The sequence below is a fragment of the Branchiostoma floridae genome, chromosome 18 (genome assembly GCF_000003815.2).
Source record: "Branchiostoma floridae strain S238N-H82 chromosome 18, Bfl_VNyyK, whole genome shotgun sequence".
In the NCBI taxonomy this organism is placed as follows: domain Eukaryota; kingdom Metazoa; phylum Chordata; class Leptocardii; order Amphioxiformes; family Branchiostomatidae; genus Branchiostoma; species Branchiostoma floridae.
The window spans coordinates 18,409,181-18,432,211 of record NC_049996.1 but is presented as its reverse complement, the minus strand read 5'-3'; the positions used below and the strand labels follow the sequence as shown (position 1 = coordinate 18,432,211).

Below are 23,031 nucleotides of genomic sequence, written 5' to 3'. Positions count from 1 at the left end.
GTGAGGTGCTAACATAGAATAAAACTACAAAAACATTGAAAACAAGGAAAACTAAAAGGAATTTTTTGTTATATGTTTATTCGTCTGTCTGCATTTCTTTCCCGACAGAGAAACGCAAGTGGTAAATGTTATTTCAAACACATAAGTCGTGTTGACACCCCCGGCACTCACAACGACAACAACATGAGGTTAAGATAACGTTTAGAACAATACCTTTTGACACCCGTCCAGCACATAAGTACATAAAATTCATATCAAACGTAAGTCAGATCTGGACAAATCAACACAAATATTATGTGAAATAGAACAAAACTTCTGAAAAAATACATGTATAGCTAATACTTTGAACCCCCACATTCATTTCAGTGTCGTTAAGTGTCTTGTTTTCTTATAATTCTATCTCAGATCTTTGCTGGCGCTTGGTTCTGGCACAACCTCCTTAAAGATCTAAAAAAAAAAACAGTGGCAATCTATGGTAAATGGGACGACACCATAACAGTACAAAAGGCCTTATTTTTGCACCCTGAAGTAGAAAACATTTCCTGCAAGATGTTAAGACAGTTAGTAGATGTATATTTAACCATGTCCGGTTATCGGGCTTGTAACATGTCTTCAAGAATCATATGAACTAAAAATCTACACAGAAAGCACTGATTAAATGGCCTAGTTGTGGAATATAACATTTTGTCTTGTGTAGCTTAATGCCTTACGCTTCATCACTTTGTAACAGAGAATGCAATATGCCCCAACAAAAATTAAAACACAGACACACGCATCTATTATGTACAAATGTATGTCAAATGTGTGCTTGTAAGCGCATACCCTCATAGCAAGTTGGAAAGACAACACAATTCTTAAAAATCATTGTAAAAAAAAAATAGCTGCTGACATAATCTTGCTAATATAATTTCTTCACTTTAATACTATGCAGACAAAACTTGAACAGGTTGAAGAAAATAGATATCACGATAATTATGTAATTAATTAGGTCTCATTTTTTACACCATTGGAAGCAATAATGGACAAGTAAGTGTCACATACAGTGCACACCACACACACACACATCTTTAGTCCTACCCCAACTAAGAAAAGTTTGAGTAGTTGTCAAGTGTTTACAAGACACATTGTTGGCGACCACAAAAATAAGGAGTCATATAGTACAATGCTAAACTTTCTTCAAACACAAAGGTATACACAGATCAAATTTTCGTTTTTATTGTAACTTTGCAATTATTACTTTTCTTCCGTTGATGCTTATCCAATGTCAATCTTTGTTATTTGTTGTATTTATAAGTTCCCGTTGACTTTGACTGTTGTTTTTATGTTTACCGAGCAGAAGACTCACACAAGCAGACATGCTTTTGTCCTATGCTCCTTAAATAAATGTGAATAAAATAAAATAAAATAAACTTAACTTAATTTTCACTGTCGCCTTCTTCAGGATCAATACTGATGACCAATCACTTCAGAACGGAAACTCCCGAGTTACAGACATGTGATCTTGTTGAAACATGATCTTCAAGATACGTGACGTCAGCGATCAGTCAAACGTTCAGTGATTGGTCATCAGTATTGATCCTGAAGAAGGCGTCAGTGGTCACTGAAAATTAGCTCCATGTATACCTTTATGTTGGAAGAAAGTTTAGTATCGTACTATGATTACTACCAACACAGATGAGCTTCCATGATAAAACAAAGTAGTCTTTCTCACAACAATGACAAGGACACAAAAATGTGCTTTTGTGGTGAGTGAAACCCCAACACCACCCTCTTAGACAAGAACAACACAGAACGGTTACCGTAGTAAAAAATAGCATATCAACAACTACGTCATTTATATATATATACTATATATACTATATACACAGGCACTATTTGCAGAACAAGTAGAAAAATACTGCAACATTGTGGGGTATCATTACAGTTAGGCTTGTTAAAAATTGTTCAATTAAGGAGTAGGACAAAACTTCTTAACAATTGCTAATAATTACAGTTTAATTGTATATGTGGCTTTTTTCTTTGTCACTCTCAGAAAGGCAGTTCTGGTCTGGCCATTTACTGGACAGATTTATTTCAAACAAACAACACATAACAAAATTTGCCCCCCCCCCTCCCCCTCCAAGAAAAAAATTGGCCTCCCTTTACAGAAAATTTCATACTCAAAAAAGAATGAATACTGTGGGAAAATGTTAGAATTCCTGTGAACAATATCTTTTACCCTGGACCAGAGGATATGGTACTTGTTTCTGTTTCAGGGGCCTTCAACTTTGACATTTTGCCCACAATGCATCTTGCTGAGCATGCCCAGTTGAAACCGTGAAATAGCTTATTGTAGGATGCTTCTGAACTTTATTCAAAGCTCAGTGGCGGCATCACATGTTGCCTGGTAACTGCATCACCAATGCAGTTACCAGGCAACAGAGGTTGTGGTTGACTGAGGAAATCCTGGATACTACTACTTAGAACTGTCAAGTTACTGGCTATTAACTTAACCAACAAAATGATGAATGTACTGAAAATGTAGAAATGTTTGAGGTAGTTTTATGTTAAACCACCATGAACATTTTCCCATTACAGTATGTGACTATGAGTATATGGCACTCCATTTCCCCACTAATGTGAAATTAAATCCCTGCAAACTTAAAAATGCATAAGTCTGTTAAAAATTGGTAAATTTTTCTCTGTACCATGGTTTGCTATTCAGCGACATTTGGAAGCAGCATCACATTATATCATTTTAGTTGTTCAACTTTGCGAACAATGTCTTTCTTAGGAGAAAATTTGCATGTGCCAAAGCAATCTCCCCCTATTTATATTCACCTCACATGTACGTGGGCTTCCTTATTTGCTACCGTGACCACAAAGTGCAGATGTTGTAACAGCACAAAGTACTTAGTCTGTCAGTTTTTATTTTCTTTACAAAATCTCAAGATCAAGGTCTTGATAATGCTGACATTACAAGACCAAGGCCTTTCCTGCTACATATGGCATGTTGCACGACACCACTTTTCTTACAATTACCCGGTATTCATAATTCATTAATTGTGTTCCTTTTTTAAACAACATCCAACCCTTTGAATTCTTATAGTATGTAACTATAAACAATTCACACATGCAGGAGGTACATGTACATTGTTCCGTACTTCGTAGTATTTGTCTTGAAGGCACAAGACTGTAGTTGGTGCATCCGTGACACTTTTTGACCAGTGACCATGTTGCCCTCGCGCACTAGTACTGTTGTCACTTCTGCCTCCTTAGAAGAGTGTTTTTTCTGCACACATGACAGCTCATTTGCACCATCTCAAACTGAAGATGTTTCTATCTTGCTTTCACTAGTCCTGAAAGAGAGAGAGAATACTGCATCAATTTCTGCAAACAATGATTACAGATGAGTTCTGTATTTGTAACTATGTAGTAGGAAAAAACACCTTTCAGCGTAACACACCAGCTTCACAGGCACGCATCGCAGCAGCAGCTGATTATACTACACTGAACAACATGTCACACCTAATAATAATCTTTGTGCATCTAACTGTAATCGTTGTTTAAAGCTATCTAACAAGGATGCTCTTTGTATATATAGATTATATATAGACAAGGGATATCAATGGATAAAAACAGCATGCTTAAAATAAGAATGTAGCTATTGATTAACAAGTCTGAAGGTCAAGATAATTTTAGATGTAATGAACACATCTAAACAACAATATCTAATAAATCAACAGAAAGCAACTTAAGGTGAAGGAAAAACTCCAACCTGAAGCTTACCTATGAAAGTTTTTACCCCTCAGTTGCGATGTTGGCGTCCGGACATTTCTCTTGGGGCTCGTTTCCTGCAGTTCAAAGCTAGTCTTTGAACTTGACTCGACTCCCGAACTTGACTGCGATTGGCCGGAACCTGACGACATCTCGCTGGACCCAGAAGATGTTCGTTTCACGTCGACCGTGTGCGGTCGCCGGTTTGCTTGTGGCTGCTGTAGAAATGAATAAACAACAGTTAACATTCAGCATGAAGTCGCGTGGCGCAGCGGCGGCATTTGTGCCTCGTGACCAAGAGAATGCGGGTTCGAATCCGACTGTGTGTCACCGATCTTGTGCCCTTGGGAAAGGCACTTTACACGACTTTCCTCACTATGCTCAGGTGAAAATGAGTAGCCGGTGCAATGGCCTAGTGGGTAGAGTCATCACCTTGCATTCGGAAGGTCGTGAGTTCGATCCCGGCCGAGTCATACCAAAGACTATAAAAATGGTACATGCTGCTTTCTCTGCTTAGCACTCAGCATTCGGGAAAGAGTATGAAAGTTGAACGCACACCACTACCAGTGGACTAGCCGCCTGCTGTAGTGATTGCGTTGTGTGTGGCCCAGGGCTAACGAAACAGAGATGGGCACCGCCCTATGCGCCAGAAATGGGCACTGCCCTTGGCGCGGGAAGGGTTTAACTCCCTAACATTCAGAACATTTCCAGAAAGTCAGCACAGTGAATCAGACATCTGATAAAACTTGATACAAACAATGTCAGCTCCTTCAAATACTTCTAACTCCTGACAACGCTTAAGGCAGTTTACCAAGTATTCAATACAAACAAGCCTTTATTTCAAACCTTGGACTTACATGTATGAACGAATTACCATTGACCATCCATAGTAAGTCCAATGCCTAAAATTTAGTTACTCATAGAGGATTTAAGATGGACTTATCCAGTAAATGGCATGAAGGACTTACTCTGGATAATAGACAGTTTAGTCCACCAACACTAAGCACCAACAGCCCTCAGGCATGGCAAAATGGGGTGGACTTACTGTGGAAGTAACTCCCCTCTGGCACAAGCAAGTCCACCGACAGTCTACATTGAATTTTATCCTTTTTTAGGCCCCAGGTTTGCAAGGAAAATAGACAAACTTGCAGCCTTGTCAAATCCAGCCGGCAGCCGGCTATTTTCCCCGCCTACTTTACATTTTTCAGCCGCCTACTTTTGTTACAAAATCCCCCAGCAATTTGTCTTGATAAACCCCTGGCAGTTTTCTGATAGCTTACTGGGTCTTCGGGGATCTGAAAACTGTCATTTTGACGAATGTCCCACATGTGTATTAGGTTTTCTCTGTTGTTTACATTATCGATATCTGAGCTTGCAGCAGACACTGCCACCACACCTCCAAGGAGGCGGAGTTCTAATATCTGGACCTTTGAGTGCATGGGCCTAGCTCTGTGTGCCTGTGACTATTTTCTGGACTATAACTAGAAACAAAACATGCCTGATTGTGGATGGATTCTTTCACAAAATGGTAGAGGTTAATTCCAAGATGTAAACTCTTAAAGATATAAGCTGACAAGAAAAGTTGCCCAGAATACACCAAAAACCATGTTTAGGGGTCTAAATTTACAAATTTTTCCTGGGCCCCCCAAAAGTTTCTGACCAGGCTGCACCTACCTGTTTATTTATGATACAGATGACATCTTGGATAGGAACAAACACTCCGTGGTTGCGATGGCAAAAGAAGTAGCGCTTTCCGCTAACATAGCCATCATGTCTGCCAACTGCACAAGGGACAGAGTGTTGCATAATGATGATAACTTAATTGCAAGACAATGCCTTTTGGCAAACAAAGTAAACATAGCCTGATTAAATATCGTTTATAGCAGCCCGCCCAACATCCGCCGGTTCCGCGGGGAGGGGTCAGTTACAGCCCTGGACAGCGGAGTTTGCGTTACACAGACTAAAGTAAACAGCGACATACAGATTTATATACTGAACAAAGAAGGAATAAACTTAACTACACACATTAAAAAATAAAATGAAATAGATTGATTAAGAAGGAAATACCATTTCATTTCTACAAAGCAGTAGTATAATCAAATAATGGATACTACTACTACTACATTAAACTCAATTTGAAGGTTTGACTTCTACTATTAAGGGCTTAGCTCAATTTGAAGGTTTTGACTTCTACTATTAATTACTCATTAAAAAATGAACATGTGATACACCTTGCATACTCGTAACACACACAGCCTTCATTGAAGTGCGAGTCAAAATTAAAGTCCTTACTTGGTGCATCTAATTCTATCCCGACATATATGACTGCCGGAGCTCCAACGTTGTCCAGGTGTCCGATATACCGGACAAGACCGGTGCGGTCTCCCCGCAACACCACGTGGTCATTCAACTGGACATGGAACTTGGGTCTGAAATGCAAGAGAAACTTTGTTAGAATTCGAACCGGAGACATAATCATTGCAGTCAACCTTGTAGAACTACCACCAAGTGACCACCTCTACATAAGGACCACCTGGCCAATGTGAATGTGATCACTTTTTGGTGGTCCTTTAATGTGTGGTCACAAAGGTCGTGCAATCATGGATCGCTAACTTCGGCCATTTTGGAGGACAAAAATGTACGTCTCCTGCAAAGTTCAACTCTCTTGGTACACAAAATGCTGTTTTGGATTCATGTCAGTGGTCGGTTCTGTCACAGATGACTTGAAAATCCTATGGCATCAAAATCATACAACGATCGCACGACCTATGTGACTGCGCCCTTAGATAATCTTTCCTAAAGTCCAAGAAATAAGACTGCCAACAGTGACAACCTTTCCATGCACATGCACAGGTTTATGTGTATTTGTAATTTATGTTACGCTTAGTAAATGCAGTCCACATGCGCATGCAACATTGCAATAACCTGAGAACCATTAAAAATGAAATTGGTAGTAACAGGGATAAACAAGTCCACTAGCCCTATTGTCCAGGGCAAGTGAAAGTGCTGTTCGGGCAAGTGCATGTCCTACCCCACTTGTCCGATCGGGCAAGTAAGATTTTTCCATTGATTTTAGTGCAATTTTGATATACTTGTTACTTTTTACAGTCATGACATCAAGCAATTGTCTACAGAGAATTCCATTGCTGGAAGTGAAAATGCATATACTAGTAACAGTGACAGTGACATTTGAATTTTGGGCAAGTGAAAAATTGGTTCGGGCAAGTACATTTTTTATGTGCTTGCCCGATAGGACAAGTGGATTTTAGAGAACTTGTTCAACCCTGAGTAATAAGCTTCATAGAGTTCATGCAAGTGTCGTGTGTGTATCAGAAATTGGCCAGTTTCTCAAACAGCAACAGCTGATCGCTTGTCCCACTATATATCTAAAAGGGCTGACAGAAAAAGAAACTCAACTCCTGGGAGGAATACAAAAATCCTATCTAGTAAGAACACCTGGTTGGTTAAGTTTTTTTTTTTTTTTTTTACTTAATGGTCACCACGTAACAAGGCCTGAAGGCCACTCAAGGTTACGGGTTACACGATTGTAACTGTAACAGCATCTCTTCGCCCTAGGCCAGAAACATCATGATTGAGACCAGCCCAATTGCTTGGGAGTGAGGACTAACTGACCCAGTAGGCGAAGCAGGGGTTACGAGGGCTGTCTATCTTGCAATTGTCTCCTATCATCATGCATCAGCTGCATATCAGTGCAAAGTATTTTACATCAATTCAAAGTGATCATGTCACAAAAAGTCAACATTACCTAATTAGATTCAATCATAGCAATACTCATCAATAAAAAATATAGACGTTTGCACGAAATATATGATGTTTTGTACATTGAATCTTACAAATCATACTTCCTGTTCTTGATTTCTATTGCCACAGGTAATCAACTTAATTTCCACTCATTATGTCAAAGAAAACATGATTTTGGTCGGTTCGGAACCTGGCATCGCGACTTGCAAAAAAGCAATTTCTTTTGAGAAGCAAAGATGATGAAACCTTGCAATCGTGTGCACTTTAAAAAGATTACAATGGTTGCTTCTCAAAAGAATATGTTCATTTCTTTGTTACACTTAAGTACAATACGTTGTACAGATTGCTTGCTTAGGTTCTACAACCGTGTGATCATGAAGAGGGAACAAAAAACTTAACTATCTTTTTGTATATATTGGTTTGTTTGTTTGTTTGTCTGTTTTATTTGGATCTCCATTAGTGATAATAAATATAGTATCCACAAACCAAAACCACAGGTTATGACAACATAGACAACACACTACTCAAACTCTGTGCGGACCACATAGCCAGTCCCCTTTGCCATATAATAAACTGTTCCCTAACACAGGGACTATTTCCATCACAGTGGAAAAAGGTATTTTGTATGTTATGTAGTGTTATCCAGGGCCCCACTGTAAAGCAGTGTGGTTACACTGAGTTGAGCTACCCTGACTAAAGAACAAAAAATAAAAAAAATTTAAAAAATCTTCACTGGAAGTATTGGGACAAGCAAAACCAGGATGTGCTGTTGGGGGAACCGGACAATACCTGTGCAGAACTTTTCTGCTATTGGTGCTGCAGCCGTTTTTGCCGTCGGTCGGCTGTGGCGCGGACTGTCCGTAGGTCTGGAGAGCGTAACAGATGGTGCACTTGCAGCCCAGGAGCGGCCTGAAGTCTGGGGGAGGGGAGAAGGGTGGGGGGGTTGGCCTCGCACTGTGGACACGAGAGGCTGGACTGCTGGAAGGGGGGGGGGGGGGGGAGAAGGAAAGTGAGGGAAAAGATACAAGTTAGACACTGTTAGAAAAGGTGAATTACTTTTGATTTGAACATGAACAGTTCCTTAAGTTAGCGTCACACAACCAACAAACTTTTGACAAATTTGGCAATCTCTGACAGCGTAGCTTTCCCTTGAAACTCAACCATAATACTTTGCATGGCAAAAATTGTGCACCATGTTGCTGCAAAAAAAGTATGATACATGGTGAATATTGCTTAGGATCTACAACTGTGTGATCATTAAGAAGAAACAGACATTTTATTTTTCCGGGGGGTATAGGGACAAGCAAAACCAGGAGAGGCCGGAAGTCTGGGGGAGGGGAGAAGGGTGGGGGGCGGCCTCGCACTGTGGACACGGGAGGCTGGACTGCTGAAAGGGGGGAGACACGAGAGCAGGGGAAAAGATACAAGTTAAACACTGTTGGAAAAGGTGAATTACTTTTAATTTGAAGATAAACAAACACTTCCCTGCACTTAAGTTAGCGTCACACAACCAACAAACTTTTGACAAATTTGGCGATCCCTGAGAGTGTAGCTTTCCCTTGAAACTCAACCATAATACTTTGCATGGCAAAAATTGTGCACCACGTTGCTGCAAAAAAAGTATGATACATCGTGAATATTGCTTAGGTTCGATCATGAGGAAGAAACAAAAAAACTTATGTTTACTAGGGGTATAGGGACTTGCAGCCCAGGAGAGGCCGGAAGTCTGGGGGAGGGGAGAAGGGTGGGGGGGTTGGCCTCGCGCTGTGGACACGAGAGGATGGACTGCTGGAAGGGGGAGACACAGTTTGTGGAAGAAGGAGAGCAAGGGAAAAGAAGACAAGTTAAACACTGTTGGAAAGCTAAGTGTGAATTACTTTTTATTTGAACATTAGCTTGCACTTAGGCCTGAACCCTGCACTTAAGCTAGAGTCACACAACCAACTTTTGACAAATTGGGCGATGACAGAGAGCGTAGCTTTGAACGGCTGATTGCACACGTCTAATTTCTAAAAATTTGTGTACCATGTTGCTGCAAAAAATGACAACTGCATGCATCAACTTTGGGAGCTCTATATACTCTCCAAGCAGAGGTTCGGCTCTGGCTGTTTTCAGACTTTTTATCTCGCTTTCAATTTTCATAGCGAGACATAAAACAAAACGGTACAAAATAGAAAGCGATAAAAACACCTTCAAACATGGCAAAAAACAACCTTAGCCAAACCTCTGCTTGGAGAGTAGTCTTGTAAAAATTATTAACAAAGTAGCACCCTACATGTGCACATTTTCAAGAGCGTCCTCTAGATGTACAATGTTATGATGACTTACCCATTAATGCCTTTGGGTAGGTGGTCAGCAGCAGGCATTGTGGGAAGGGTGATGTACTCGTCGGGTTGGACCATGTCGATGGGGTCACAACCCTGCTGCAGCTGCTGCAGTTCGTGCTCTATCCGGTAGGTGTCCTCGTATAGGGCTAATTTCTACAAATAGGTAACAACATTTTGTTTAACCGAGGAAGGAGGTTGAAGTCATATTATTTCAACCTAACTCCTTGGTTTAAAGCAGAGGTTTAACAGAAACATCAATTCTGCACTGTATCAAAGTTTTGTAATCTTTATTCTGAGACTGGCAAAGGTGGCAAGGTGGTTCGGACTGTTGAATTAGAATCTAGAGGTTCTGGGTTTGAATCCCTTACAAGGCCACAATGTTGTGTCCTTAGGAAAGGCACTTAAGACCTACTTCTTTGCTCTAACAAACTTACAATCTCGTCTTACATGACTGTACAAAACTGGTGTCTTGGGCATAAAAGGCAGTTTGACAGTTGTGCAAAAGAAACAGAGCTTAGAACCAAGTCAAAGTTTAAGGGGAGCAAATAACGCTAGCAAAAAGAGAAACGAACCTCTTGTTGAGCGAGTTGTCTCTTCAGGCTCTCGATTTCTTTCCTAGCTGATGTGAGGTCTTCCACAAGTTTGGAGTTCAATCTCAAGGCTGGAGGGAGAAAAGAAATCATCCCAATTATGACAATTGTAAACTAAGCAATGCCATGACCTGATCCTCTGGACCTAAACCGTACCTATACCTGACTTTTCTGTACTGATACCCACCGCTAGTACACAGCTTTGTTTAAAGTTCATTTATGATTGTCAATCCATTCAAGCATAAGAATGGATCCCAATTTTGCTTGGGGAGGTAAACAGTGGTGGGAGGAGAGGGATGGGCTCTGCCTTCCCTTGAGACAAGGCAGAGCCCCTGCCCCTAGACAAATTGGATAGCAACTCACTGCCTCAAGAAAGGCCAAGGGACAACCTTTACTTTTTTTACAATATCTACAGTAAGAAAGCCTTAAGAAAACAGAGGAGAGTCTTTTACTATATGTTATAGTACAATTAATGTACAATTTCCACATCTATGAAACCCTTAAGAAAACAGAAGAAAGTCTTCCGCTTACTTTCCCTGTACTGCTTGAGTAGTTTCTCATTCTCACAGCTGTTGGGGATGTCACACTGCACCTCAGTGGACGACACAGACAGCTGGTCATCCAGACTGCGAGACTTGGTGGTGGGAGGGCGCTTCTCCTGACTGTCCCCCATGTCAGGGAGGGAGTACTGACGAGGCAGTTTTCTTCTCGTTCGGTGCTAGGAGAAAACAACGAATTAACCTTACTATATAGCTAGTTGTATCTTCATGTGTACCTTGCCCCCCCAACGACCTGGAGGTCAAGAGACTAGGTAGGTAGGTAGGTATCATACAACAAACTGATCGAGTCTCCACTTTGTCTTACACTGTACCCGTTACAATTGTTGCAAAAAACTTTGACTTTGACTCTTAAAACACAGTATCAAGAGGCAAGGTGGTCTTGTCGTTAGGATAATAATTGTTGTTTCTGGGAGGGAGTACTGACACGGCAGCTTTCTTCAAGTTCGGTGCTGGGTAGGAAAGAAAACAATGTCTTGAAACTTTTGGTTCACTCGTTTGTCAGTATGATTTACTGTTCGATAAGTTAACCTGGTTTTGTACAATCTTTATGTTTGTGTTACTTAAGTTAATTTGGTTTCAGAGAACTTAATGTAGAATCATGCTATTGAAGTTGACTTGGTTTTATTGAACTTTATGCATGACTTATGTTTGGGGTTTTCCCCCAGGGGGCTTTGAAAAAAGATATGCTCCCACCCTGGTTAAATAAAGAATAAAGAAACAAACAAACAAACATGCCAAATAGCAAATTAATCAAGCAAATGGATATGATGTTGGAAATGGTCAGACTTTATATTTCGTTATATTTCGTCAGCGACACTGAAGAGATCTTGTTGAAGAGCAGATTTTTTAAATCCTAAATATGAATTGATATGCAAAAGAGTTGAAGACAATTTTTTAGTAGTTCAATAGGAAACAAGAGCAAGACCAGACAAACTTTTAATGCATTACAACCTTTATATAGGATTCTGCATATACTGCAAATTATATAATGCAATGGGGAATTGAATAAAAGACAAGAAGTTCAAAGTAATTAGTCTGTTCACACAAGTTTCAAAAAGAGAGAAGAGACTATGTTGATTTTAGATGATGTAAGATGTAACCTGTTTCACGTATACTTAAGTTATACAACCCAATGCATTTAGCCCATGTTGGGCAGGAATATGCAATAAAGATCATTGTCATTGTCATTGTCAGTAATGATCAACTCACCGATTTTGAAGAGTATTCGCGCGTTGATACATTGCAATCGTTGGTCACCTCCTCCCCCTCCCTTATGGTGGTTCTCTGCAGCCCCTCGCTACTACTTCTACTGCTTGCTGTGGTACATTGAGTGCATACACTCGACACCTCCTGCAGAAAACAAAGGAACAAATATATGTAGTGACATTAGTGTTCTTCAGGATACGTGTTTGAAGACACATTAGGTTGAAGACTCTGACACGGTAAGCCCCAAAACGTGTGAATGCCTGATCATATAATCTGTTCATTTTTCAATAGGTCCAACATCCGGTCCACCAAATTTTTTCAGGTCCGTTTTTTAAAACCAGTCCACTGAGAAAAAACGTTTTTGTACCCATCCCTAGGTGTGAATGGGGGTAAGGGTACACTTACCGGTAGTGTAGACATGTGGTTGCAAATTGTTCTGCGATTTTGTTTTCTTTGTGTTTGGAGTAGAGAGAGAGAGAGAGAGAGAGAGAGTGAGAGAGAGAGACCAGCTCCTCAAGGGCAGGGGCGTTACTCCCTGTCCACCATCCTAGGCTGGGCGTTGGTGAGTACCCATTAGAGCAATAAAGATCCAAAACAAAAAAAATTATCACAATTTCCAGTTATGCTGGACAAAAGTATCTAGAAACACAGACGAACAAACAGACAAACAAAGAGACGCTCCAAAAACATTACACCCATTTTCATGGAGGTAACGTCAATGATTAGGAATTATGTGCTTCTTGGCTCTTACTTCTTATGCTGTTAAGCTGAACTGCAGTTCTTTTATCAGTCACTAGGGAGCAGCTATAGCACACCCAAATCTGCAACAAGTTGCAGTAGCCCTTTGGCCTTCTTTTGGGCAATTCATATTTCAACCATTCAAGTGACTTTGTCCTTTCAAAGTCTTATTCTAGTCAGGCATGGCATTGAGAGGGTTATCTAGCTTGCTTTTCAGTAAAGGAAAACAGACATTCCCCAAAAGGACAAAGACAAAAGAATTTGATTCCAAGGTCCTACGATGGTGGTCCCACTAACATTTCTTCATGTGTTAATCCTTCGCAAGGTTGTGACAATATAGAGTATGGAATGTACGAAAACAATCCTTGAGGCTCGGAAACATGTTTCAATTTAGAGCACCTACGCAGGTATTTACAGTGACAAGGATTTCTTGCCAGGCCTTTTCAGCATAGGAGGCCCCTACGCTGTGATTGGAATCCCCTATGCTGTGAATTGGGCCTCTACATGGTACCAGTGTATCCACCCCTATGTGCTCTGTCTTCCATTGAGTTACTATAGTTTTAAAGACCGCTTGCAGATAGATGTGCAAAAGTTAGGTGTAACGAGTCGTTTGGTGTAATATAACCAGCTGCTGCTGCGCCGCGTGCCTGCGAAGCTGGTGTGTTACGCTGAACGGCGGTTATACCGGCTATATAGATACAGATACAGCTGCATTACACTGTTATGACACTGTTAACCTGTACCATAAAATCCACACATTTGCTGTGTAGGTTCAAATTAAGTTCCTATAAAGGGAAGAAGCAGCTCCAGCGTATTTCCTAAATATGTGGCGCAAGTGTGTACCATTAATCTGTACGGTTGTCTGCTCTCATTTACTCTACAGTCTACTGATTACAACATTTGGTGAACCAAAACAAAAGTTGAAGAACATCTGATTTGAAATATTTCATTTTGAGGCTTTTTTAAAAGTTCTAACACAAAGAAAGAAAGAAACAATAAAGGCATACCCTAACAGTAACAGTCTTATCAAATTGCATGAACGTCTTTAATCTTTATTGCCTTTAGTTATCGGGGCACGGGCGCCCAAATATATGAAGATTGGCTTCTAATGACTTCTAATCAGGTAACTATGGAAACAAGACACAACATGTAGGGCAGGAATAAAATTAGCTTCGATAGAAAACTATCAGAATCATTATTCTTCAAGGCACTTTTTCAAAAAGTAAAAAAGTTTTGTTAAAAAGTTTTTAAAAGTTTTTTTGGGGGCTTTTTTTGTGGGCTTATTGTGTGCTATCTTCTAATACACAATGTCAAGTAATTGTTTGCCAGTTCATTTTTATTGAACTTGGATTCTACACTGGCTACAATCTGACCTGAAACTGCCTAAGTAGCCCACTCTGGGGGTCGAGCACACCTGGTCCATGTGGACAGGTGGTCACTTTATTAGGGCTCGAAATACCTTTTTCTGCATACCTGCACTCGTGCAGGTAACATTGAAAATTACCTGCACCAGACAAATTTTACCTGCACCACTCTGAATTTAGGAAGTATAGATCATACTAAAATTGTTCAGGAACCATTGCTATTATTTTCTTTTATACTTTATAGGTGGTAACATTCAATGCAGCTAATAACAATCCATATACACATACATCGTATGTATAAAACCCAGTACAGGGACCAGTGCAGGTTAGGTGCAGGTAGACACCAGAAGTACCTGCACAGCTCCAATTTTACCTGCACTAACCTGCATATGCAGGTGGTATTTTGAGCCCTGCTACATACAGGATTCTTGATGCTTGTGTCATTAATGAAAATCATCTAAATTCTAAGGGACTCCCAAATATGTGGTCACACTACACTGGCTAGGTAGTCCTTACCCATCCTCCTACGCAGGGACATCCAACAGCCAAACTGCCTGTCTGGATGTACCCTGCTCTTAAAACTATCACCCTTAGTTCCTGTGGACGTCCCCCCCAAACCTAGCCTGAGTATCATCCTCCGTAGTAACCGCTGGCTCACGACTTTTGCTTGCTAACCACCGTGGTTAGCAAGCGAAAGTACTCAGGCTACCCCAAACCAGCTGTCAGCAAATCAGAGAATAGGCCTTTCAGTTTTCAAAAGGGGTCTCGCAGATATAAGGGTCAGCTCATTAATATCTATAAGCAGGGCGGTCAGGAACTAAGGGTGACGATTGAGAAAGCAGGGTACATTCAGACAGGTGGTTTGGCTGTTGGATGTACCTGCGTAGGAGGATGTCCTTACCAAGAGGTGGTCACTTGCACAGGTTTGGCCCTTACCTTTGTTTCCTTTAAAGATATGTTTAGCCCAACCAGACTGTAAAGCTTTGTACTCTGCATTTATTTTAGGAGTCAGAAAGTTGTGGTATTGAACAGGGATTACTTTCTCATTTGAAAACTCGTTCAAGAAGCTTAACTGCTTGACTTGGGTTTTTCTTAAGGTGACAAACCTCTTAAGAAGAAGATTCTTGAGGCAAACCCATCATAGGGGCTGATAGTGATACTCTCTTAACAAATTGTAATGGACGTGTGCAGTGTTTAAGAGAGAAGATGACAAGACAGTCGAAAAAAAAAATACCAGAGAGTCTTATGTAACAGTGGGGTTCCAGTGCCACCAAACTGACCATGCCAAGGGCTCTGAGCTTTTGGCGTAGTGGTTTGTGGGGATGGGTTTGTGGTCTGGCAACAAGGGTTCAAATCCGGAGAGCCAGGAGACTGCTGTTTCTACTACTTTCTTACACTTATTGCATGGTAGGATGATACTGGTACAACACTTGAAACTCTTGCTACAGTTTGACTTTCATAGTTTTTCCAATGCGAATTAATAATATGGCAAATATATGTATGTTGTGTGGCTACTGCACTACAGATCTGTCTGAACTCTGCATCTACAGCACTGTGAAAACCTTCTTTGCCCTACAATGCTGCGAAAAGTTAAACAATTTACAGTAGTTTTCCTCCAGTTGAATAGGGTTTGCTACCAGGGCTGCCACCAGGACCCGCTTTTTGGGGCAGAAAAATTTTTCACTCAGTCTGTCCCAAAATCTGAAGTTAATGACACGAAATTGATGACACTGTATCTTCCTAGGCATAACATTACAGACTTAACATATCAATAAGACTAAACAAATTAATAAGATGGTCTCCCAAGCAATGAGTGGAACGGAAAAAAAAATTCAAAGCTGGAGATTGCCATGCTTGCTATGAGTATGAACCATGACCTCATCATGGATGCACCAGCTTTGGGCCAACAATACACAGGATTACCGTATACCCGTCATCAAAGACGACATAAACAGGCCCTCATTCACACATGCCATGAGTAAGATACAGGAAGAAAGGACGGTATAGACGGTAATTACATGGCAGGAATTTTCCATCAAGGGAGGGTAAGAAGCAAATCTTGCCTGCTATTGTATGTTAAGTCCGGTTTTACAGAACCCTGACGGTTGAATGGGCGATTCTGTGTGTGACGAGTGAGTCAGAAACAAGCAGAGAAGGAAAGTGTGTTTCAAGCAACTTTGATGTGTCTAGTGCGCGCCTTATGGCTCAGAACAACCTCTGAATTTGCATGTCAATAAGTGCCTGTTACTGTTAGGCAAAATTGGAGTTGGACATGTATATCTGATGTCCAACTGTAGTCTAAAGCCCCTGTTACACATAGACAACCTTGGCTTCCTGACCTTCTTCAGACCATGGTAATTTGAGTTTGAGAATTGAGGTTAGGATTTGGTTGCTAGAGTTTACCAGCATCTGATTAAAAATGGACAACAACAACAACAACAACATAGTTATTAAGCCCCTGTCACACATAGCCAGCCATGGCTATGTGTGACTGGGGCTTCCTGACCTTCTCCAGACCATGGTTGGGAGTTTGTGGTTAGGATTTGGTTGCCGGAGTTTACAAGGAGTTTACCAGTGTGGGATGAAAGTCAGAGGTCAATAAACTCAGGGGCTTGGAGTATATTTCCTTTTATGGGCAAAGGATGAGTCATGAAGTCTGTAGGGCTGAAAGAACGTCCAAGCAGATGCTCGGTGTGGAAAATGGTTTTCTGACTAGAAAACCAACTGACAAAAAGTTTTCTGACAGACTAACACTAACAGGCTTTTATGGTTGTATCCTGAGCCAACATTTGCATGGACATTTTCAACAATTGGGTCGAAAATGGAGGTCCACCTGCCCTTTTCCTCCTCGGGCTCAAACTCCCCGGAGCACTAATAGTATCTCGCGGGCCTGACTGTCTTGGGTCACGAATAAACTGTCCTAGCTGCCCAATCCCGGGTGGCTCCCAGGGTAGGTCCAAATGTGGTCAGTGTCCCTTACCTGTGTCTGCACGCCCCTGTCGCGACTGTTCGTCGGGGAGGTTGCTCGGCAAGATGTGACGTGAGGTTGCAGCGGAAAGAAATAGAAACTACTGACCCCAACTTTTTTAAGGCCATGAGAGGAAACACCACCCTACCTGCCCTCCCCCAAAAGGAATTTGTCTACGTTACCAACCTTTTTTAGGGCCGTGATCGGAAATATGTAACACTTTTCTAGGCCTTACCTGTGTCTGTACGCCCCTGTCGCGACTGTTGGTCGGGGAGGTTGTTCGGCAAGACGTGACGCGAGTTTGCAGCGGGCTGACGGACCGGCTCGTTTGCGGACTGCTGTTGACGGAGTTTGGCGGAGGCACGTGCCGAAGTCTGTTCAGTTCCTGCCGCTGGATGGCTACCATGTTCTCCAAGCTGTGACCAACGGAAGAATATCTTATTACACTTGTGTATCTCTATCTGTATCTATATAGGCGGTATAACTGCACGCGGAGTGGCAACAGCTGGTTCTATTACACTGAACGACTCATCACACCTAACTTTTTTCACAGATCTGCAAGCGTTCTTTAAAACTATCCAACGAAGATGCCCCTACTGTGCTTGGTGATAACAAATTCCGCTCTATTTATTTTTTTATTTGCTTACAAACAGCCAGGGCTGCCCAACTAGCCATAGGCTATTGTCAAGGGCTAACCCTGTACATGTTCGCACATGTTCGCACACGACGGGTTATACCGCCCCTTACGGGGTGACACACCCGTCCGGGTGAATTCCGCTCTACCGTAGTTCTGGGAAAATACGACTTTCTTAACACATCAATCCTAGGTTGTTACATATATACAGTGTCGCTATGTTGGTGTAAGTGGCCTTAAAGTTGTGTTGACGACTTTGGTCCAAAACCCAGAAGTTCAGGGTTTGAATCCCCTAGGTCTTACACATCACCCATTTTGTGTGGTGATATATTATTAGTGGCATCTGTTGGGGTGTTTGGTCCAGAACATAGAGGTCTTTGGTTTGAATCCACTGACATGCCGCTGGAGTTTGGGAAAGGCACTTAAGTTGACTTGACATATTAACTTTCTTCACTCCACCCAGGTAAAAATGGGTACCTGACATCGGTTGGGGAGGTAAAGGCAGTGGAAGGAGAGGGATGGGCTCCACCTTCCAATACCGCTCACTTGACACGGTACTTGTGGATAACAACCCATTGTTCATACAGCCTCAAAAAGGCTATGGGACCACCAAATTTACCATACGATCACTGTGACATAGTTCAATCAAAAGTAAGCCTAAGGTATTCTATAGAATTTACTTCTCAACCAATCATTGAATAATTAGGATACAAGTAGCTCCTTGCACATCCTAACCTGACATATCCAGAGCTAACTGAAGAGTCTGACGAATATCACTTTATGGTTGTATGTCCCAAATATTCTGATATACGAAATTCTCTGTACACAAGGCTGTCATCTTATACACAAGGATTTATCTCGATGGACCTGAAGTGTAAATTCAAATACATCATGACATGTGACAATCCCTGCATGGCAGATATAGGAAAATATATCAAAGAAGGTTTAGACATTAGAAGTTCCTCCAATGATTGTAAAAGCCTCCAATAACTGTAAGAAATTCATCCCATACTACAACTTCTGTATTAGTTAGATAAGCGTTAAGTTATAGAACTGTAGTTATGTAGATGCCATACTTTGTACCCTGTACAATTGTTGTGCAATAAAACTAATTTCTATATATATATCCTTGTTCTTAAAAAACGTTCATTGGTTGACCCTTGGCTAATTGCCATTTTCCCTTGGAGACTCAGTCCTCTGATTTTTGGGATACCATAACTGTTTGAATGCACATCGAACAACAACATTCATAACTGTCAGACATTCTTCCAGGCAAGCTATAGTCAAGACATTATACGGCCATTATACAATGTCAGGAAGCTGAGCCTGGTAATACATGTATTACTTATCGACAAATTCTTTCCGTGGACACGTTTCCTAACCTACCATTGGACGGGGATGGCAGCCAATCAATAGGAACGTTCAAAGAACCTGTTAAATGTATGTGGAAACTTTTGTACCTCCACCTTTTGTAACACCTCCATGCTTCTGTAAATTTGCAAGAAGTTTATTTTCACTGTGGTTAATTTTTGAAGTAAGGAGAAAGGTTTCTATTGAAGTATTTTGGAAGAAGAAATTTGCGATGTCCTGAATTCGCACCGCAAAGACTATGAAAATAAAACCACCTCAAAAGTTCAATCCAGAAATTAAGGATTTACAGTACTTTTTCGTAGACATCAATTTTGTTGTTTGTCTGTTAAATGTTACAATCTAGTAAAGCATATTTAACCCTGATCATCCCAAACAATGCATTCCCTATAAATGTTTGTATCTGTCGTAAGCTTTTGCAAGATCAAGGTCACTTGCGAGAAGGCTTTGCTCAAGGCTTTATGTAGGGATTGCAGTAACACTACTATGAGTCTAGAGTTAACTTGCCAGTTTTAAGCAGAATTTGGTGGCAGGTGTTTTTACTCTGTCATCTTTGACTCCTGATGTGACACCTGTGGAGGCCAATTGTTATCTTAACCACCTGACTATAGAACAAAGCAAAACCCTCTTTCTTCTGGCTGTTGGTACATGCATGCATCTATAACGAATTGTAAGAAGTTCATTGTGTTTAAGGATATCTACATAAGCCTATACATGACTATGAGTATGATAATGCTGCTCAAACATAGGCCTACAAAAATTAACACTGTGTTCTTGATATCAGTCCTGAAAAAATTAGGGGTTGATACATGAGGAGTTTATTTATTTTTTTTAGATACCCACCAAAGGAATTTAATGTGAAATTCAAATTTTCTCCATCACTCTTCTTCAGCATTGTTATCCAGTTGTAGAGATTAATTTGAATATGTTAGAGAATGTTCTCAGCACTTTTATGTCAAATCAAAAAAAAAGTAGGGTCAGCAAGTTTTTGCTACAATCTGTCAGGTAAACATATACAGTTACAATTTTGACAGGGTAGTTGCAATCCTAATGTCCTGTATACTTCAAAGAACATTAGTAATTGCTATTTAGAAAAGCCTTGCTGATAAGGATTGTAATGACAAGAGTGCGGAGTTATCAAAATCCTTCAAAAAACAAATACTTTTTGTCCAAAAAAATAAAAGAAAGAAAAGAAAATGAAAGGGGCAATCTTGTGACAACTTCCTTTTCTCTGATCATTTCTGTAGCAACCATCTTCGTGTTGATCCCACTAACAAATGCTTATCCACTCCTGTGTTTGCAAACTCCTGAAAACAATATCCAGGTAGCTTTTGTTCCGGAGAGGGCTCTGTTTTAGTAACTTTTACCTGGCAACCGTCTGTGTAATTATCTCCTAGCACCTGGACTATGTGCAGTGATTAACACCGGTTGGACAAGGATAGGGGACAAAGTGCAGTCAGCACACCCACTGCATCCCCGGCATTAATACCTCGGTAAGGCCACACCAATTTAATTTCTTGGTTCATGGATTTTTTCATGAAAAATATGGAGCGAGAGGGCGAAATAAAGATAAAAATAAAAATTGTAAAATGGTTGGGGTAAAGGTAACGGCTAATCCAAAACATAAAGAAAAAAAGTTTTCAGCTTGAAAAAAGTACAAAAACACTATTACTGTACAGTAACAGCACCTGTACCCATACTTTAAGGAGCTTATAATATAAAGACCAATTTGCTACACCAGAAAGGTGAACGGTTTCATTAATGGTGAAAATTTGCTGAGTGGTAATTTTCATTTTTATTTTTTTCCCAAAAAAATTGGAGCGAGCGAATCCGTGAACCAAGAAATTAAATTGGTGTGGCCTAATACCTCGGTAATACAACAATTTACACACAATTAGCCTGGAGGAAGACATTAGTGGAATGTCACCTGTGTGCTTACCAGGCTCCAAAACATATTAATTACCGTCGTAAATGCGTCCTCGCTGGGACTTCAAAGAGCCAATTGTCGCAAGCGACACTGGGGGTACTTTTACGCCAGGAAGGCCGGTTACAAAGTCAAGAGCGGCCGGCTTTTGTTGCTGGAGGAAGAAAGTATCAGTGGAGGCGCAGAGTGGGTAGCAACCGAGGAGTTTGCCACTGTAGAAAGTGGCAAGGTGGGGAGCTATAACTGATAAGGGGTGTGCTGTACTTGTTTGCATGGCGGAAATAAATTCTTCTTTGATTGTCGCCCCCCCAAGGCATTGCGAGTTCGGTAAATGTTGCCGTCTGTTGACACATATTAGTACCATGGTTAAAAGGGAGGAACTTCTACGTACATTTTCGCTTCTTGAGAAGAGATTTGACTCTAAAAGTACGACTAGAATTACCCAAGTGTGTCTATGAATTCTTGCAAGTTACTCTTGCAGACTTTGTAACCTGTACTACGGTAAAAACAACAAATCAAAATATCTAAGTAACGAAAGATAACGTTGATTGGTCAATATCTCAAATTTAAGTCAGCGCGACCTGCACTAGGGAGCCACAGAAAAGTATAAACTATATAAGGAGGAGTCAAATCCCTGTCATTCTCGTGAGAAAGACGAATAAAGTCAAACAGTCTCGGACGTCATCATTCCATCCCTTATCGACAACAAAAGATAAAGGGTATCATGTTACTCCTTCAAAGATGATGTCACGCAGTTAGCTTAAATGTGAAGGCCTCAGAAGTCATTAAACATCCAGGTCCTACAATCTGGGTGAAGTGGACTAAATGGCCAAAAGCATGCAGCGAAATTTAGAAAGGAAAACCCCGTAGATGTGACAAGACATAAAGCGCAAGTTAACACCTCTACATAACATACATAGTATTACATACATCATCGACCAGAGATCGGGACAAGACAAGTACATATTTCACTCCATAGGGCCCTATCTGACATAGCTTGCTCTAAATTCTCAAAATCAATACCAGAGTCTCTAGTTAAAGTGTCCGTAAGTCAAACTTCTGCAATGTACCCGGCCACCTGACCATTGTGGAGCATTGTGACCAACTTTTGGTGGCCCTCAGATCCCATGCATAAATACCCACCTACGCAATTTATGACCAGATTTTATACAACACAGAATAAAGTAGAATGTCAGCAAAAATAATTAATGTACCTCACCATGCTTTTAAGATTTTGAATATGAAATTCTATAGCTAATTTCAAAATTTTAAATGTCACGATAGAATATGCTGCAAACTTATAAATACAATAATAGTACATTTAACTTAAGTAATGTTGCCCTTCACAAATCTCTAGTTATACCAATGCACCCTCAGTAAAAATCAAGGGCACATCTCCCAGTTTAATTTCGATACACAAAAGTGCATTGCACCCAGTATTTCAAGCTCTGTAGTTGTAGTAAGGGGTAGAACTAAATGCTACAATTAGGGAGGAGGTTTACCTACAATTAGAACAAGAACACAATAGCCCTCTATAATTTATTCTGGTTTGACACTTTAAGCCCATGACAAATAGTAAGAGCAACAATTTAAGGAGCAATAACTTCTCGGCTGTAATCTAACCCACCTCTGTTTGAACCTCTACAATAATCAATGTTATCACATGTACAAAGCACTTTCTAAAACCTATAAGTTGCCAGGCAGTCCGCTGAATGTAAACAAACCAACGTTACAATCACTCGGACAGAGTGGCAATATCGTCAGACTTTGGATACAATAAAAGTATGCTGTACACATTTCATATGCAGTGAACCTGACAAGCTGAAAACCAAAG

General features: G+C 40.7%; 1 protein-coding gene across 3 annotated transcripts in view; it reads right to left on the bottom strand.

Moving 5' to 3' along the window:
* Positions 1-62: 62 nt before the first annotated feature.
* Positions 63-23,031, bottom strand: part of LOC118405678 (shootin-1-like) — a 44,366-nt gene continuing 21,397 nt past the window's right edge. The window contains exons 3-12 of one of the 3 annotated variants that reach the window (XM_035805283.1): positions 17,507-17,687; positions 12,205-12,345; positions 10,967-11,153; positions 10,418-10,506; positions 9,847-9,998; positions 8,308-8,496; positions 6,049-6,185; positions 5,431-5,537; positions 3,769-3,974; positions 63-3,338 (exon numbers count right to left, since the gene is read on the bottom strand). In XM_035805283.1, the coding sequence (XP_035661176.1) occupies positions 3,302-3,338; positions 3,769-3,974; positions 5,431-5,537; positions 6,049-6,185; positions 8,308-8,496; positions 9,847-9,998; positions 10,418-10,506; positions 10,967-11,153; positions 12,205-12,345; positions 17,507-17,687 (1,426 nt within the window). In that variant the 3' untranslated portion in view covers positions 63-3,301. The remainder of the gene's footprint in view (positions 3,339-3,768; positions 3,975-5,430; positions 5,538-6,048; positions 6,186-8,307; positions 8,497-9,846; positions 9,999-10,417; positions 10,507-10,966; positions 11,154-12,204; positions 12,346-17,506; positions 17,688-23,031) is intronic. The other 2 variants (XM_035805284.1, XM_035805285.1) reach the window with 2 other exon arrangements.